This window comes from Echinops telfairi, unplaced genomic scaffold, assembly GCF_000313985.2.
Source record: "Echinops telfairi isolate 266 unplaced genomic scaffold, ASM31398v2 ScPeMD7_8;HRSCAF=38, whole genome shotgun sequence".
In the NCBI taxonomy this organism is placed as follows: Eukaryota; Metazoa; Chordata; class Mammalia; order Afrosoricida; family Tenrecidae; genus Echinops; species Echinops telfairi.
Window position 1 is genome coordinate 3576557 of NW_022103905.1, and position 2531 is coordinate 3579087.

At 43.2% G+C, this 2531-nt stretch overlaps 1 protein-coding gene across 1 annotated transcript in view; it reads left to right on the plus strand.

Moving 5' to 3' along the window:
* The window catches only part of SQOR (sulfide quinone oxidoreductase), a 63628-nt gene that overhangs the window by 35689 nt on the left and 25408 nt on the right, over positions 1-2531 (plus strand). Inside the window, exons 3-4 of the mRNA XM_004709494.2 lie at positions 512-682; positions 1640-1693. Coding sequence (XP_004709551.1) covers positions 512-682; positions 1640-1693 — 225 coding nt within the window. The remainder of the gene's footprint in view (positions 1-511; positions 683-1639; positions 1694-2531) is intronic.

A 2531-nucleotide genomic window follows, 5' to 3' on the forward strand; every position in this document is an offset into this window, starting at 1 on the left:
TCATGTGCTTCTTAGGGCTCAAAGCAACATTGTCGTTCTTCAACGTTTTAAAGAGGTCTTGTGCAGCAGATTCTCCAATGCAATATATCCTTTACTTTCTTGACTACTGCTTCCCCAAACATTGATTGTGGATTCACGCATAAAAATGGGGCTGACTAATAGGGAGTGTGTGCAAATCTCCGTGGTCTTGGGAAATACAGTGGAAATGAATGAAGTTAGGAGGCTGTTTAGAAGTGGCTGGACACTTCCCAGACTTATCACAGTCTCTACATGCTTCTGAGCAGCCATGTTTAGGCCACTGAGCTTAAGTTTCTTTTTACCTTGGCATACAAATACGCTAACAATATGTGTATATATGTATGTGGGGAAACTAACCTTCTGGGGACTTTTTAATGACATATTTCGAGGTTCAGAAGGGAGTAATTGAGGAAGTCTAGCTCATGTGTCTTTTATCTATGACATTTTTATCAGCCTCAATTTGAAAGGAATCTCTGAATACTTTGTTTCTCAGAGGCATTTCTATCAGCCCATCTGGACGCTGGTGGGGGCTGGTGCCAAACCGTTATCCTCCTCTGGCCGTCCCACCGCGAGTGTGATCCCAGCTGGGGTGGAATGGATCAAGGCGAAAGTGTGTGAACTTAATCCAGACAAGAACTGCATCCACACAGACAGCGGCAAGGAGGTAACCGGATTGACCAAGGGAGGGAGAACCATCCTATACAGATCATTACGTCAGCTCAAGTACATTGTATCATGTGCTCATCAGTGACTCCCAAAAGAGCAATTATCCATATTGTCATGTTGGTCCAGCCTATATGATCAGTCAGTTTTGCTTGGGGTGCATACATTGTGCCATGGATTCTAAAGAGGACGATGGTCTTTTAAGATTAAGAAACCATTTCTTAACCACTCAGTGTGAAAAAAAAAGTTAATACCAGAACTGCACAAAGAAATGTAGCATCTTTGCTATCATTCTCCATTGTCTGAAAACACAGGGGTCCCACACTTTCAGGGGCCGGGCAGGTTACACTGTATTTGTTTTTCCAGAACCCAATGGAGTATTTCTTGTATTTTATAGTATTTATAATCACGTCGAGAAGCTTGTAGGGCATGGTCGATAAATAATTGGATACATAAAGCGTACTGCACATCAGGTCACAATCTGTAGGATGGGCCCCAGGTGATCGCCTCTGGATTGGCTCAGTAGGGAATGGGTTCCTGGGTGACCTGAATGATGACATGTGCAGTGTGGGGTGAATGAAAAGGTCCGGGGATGTGTTCTGGGAAGGTTCAGAGAAGCCATGAATTGGATTCAGAGAAGCCATGAATTGGAGTGAAGGCTGTGAGATAGTTTGAGTCATAGTGCCATGATTCATGCAGCTCAAATAACAGAGAACATGATATTTGGTTTGCCTTTTTGGAGAAAAGTTCCAATTGGAATGAGGGGTGAGACGATAGAGCATGGTGTGTACAATTGCAGGCCAGAGGGTGCTCCCCACCTTTCTGCCTGCCCACTACCCTAGTCGCCCACATTAGAAAAATGAAACATGTGCTGGTCACCCATGTCTGGGGCCCGAATTAGCCTCTGGGCTGCTAGTTCTTGGTTCCTGGTCTAAAATAGCGTTGTCTTATGTTGCAGATCTCCTACAAATATCTGATTCTTGCTCTTGGCATCCAGCTGAACTACGAGAAGGTACTGTTTTAAACTGTTTTTATATTCCATTGGCCTGTAAATGCTAAGATCAGGTCCTGCACTTAGTTGGTTTACATTAATTAGACAAGAAGAAATACTAAGAAGTACTCTCTTAATTTCACTTTTTAGCAGTCTTTTTGTGGTTAAAAAAAACCCCCTTCAAACTTCTCTGAGATTCAGTCGATGATCACAATGCATGTTCTCGCGTTAAGCTTTAACTAGAGGTCAGTGTGTCCGTGCCCTTAGGGTAGTTCTTTAAAAAGAAAAATCTGGCTTTCTGTGAAGGACTGGGTTGGCTGTATTAAAGTGTACTTGGGGAGTAAGTCTTCAGCTGCCTCTCTTAGTTATTAAGCGCTACTGTAGCTGCAATACCATAAGAGGGTGGCTTTAACAAGCAGCAATTTGCTTTCTCACTGTTTGGGAGGCTAAAAGCCTGCATTCAGGGTGCTAGCTTGGGGGCGGGGAAGGCTTTGTCTCTCCATTGACCCTGGAGGAAGATCCTTGTTTCTTTGAGCGTTTTCTCTTGGGTGGTCTTCATGTGGCTTGACATCTCTCTTCCCCCATCACTATTATTTTCTCTTTCTCGGTTAGTCTTTTTTTATATCTCAAAAGAGAGCAACTGAAGTTGCATTCTACATTAGTTCTGTCTCATTCATATAACAAAGAGAGCCTAGTCCCATATGGATATATAACCACAGACATAGAGGCTTATATTTTTTGGGGACACTATTCTATTCATAACACAGAATTTTAGGGCCTAGCACCACTAGTGAGCTCGTTAGGAACTGGGCACTTCTGAGTTATATTGGGAAAGGCTGGAGCTCCTGGTTAATAAAGC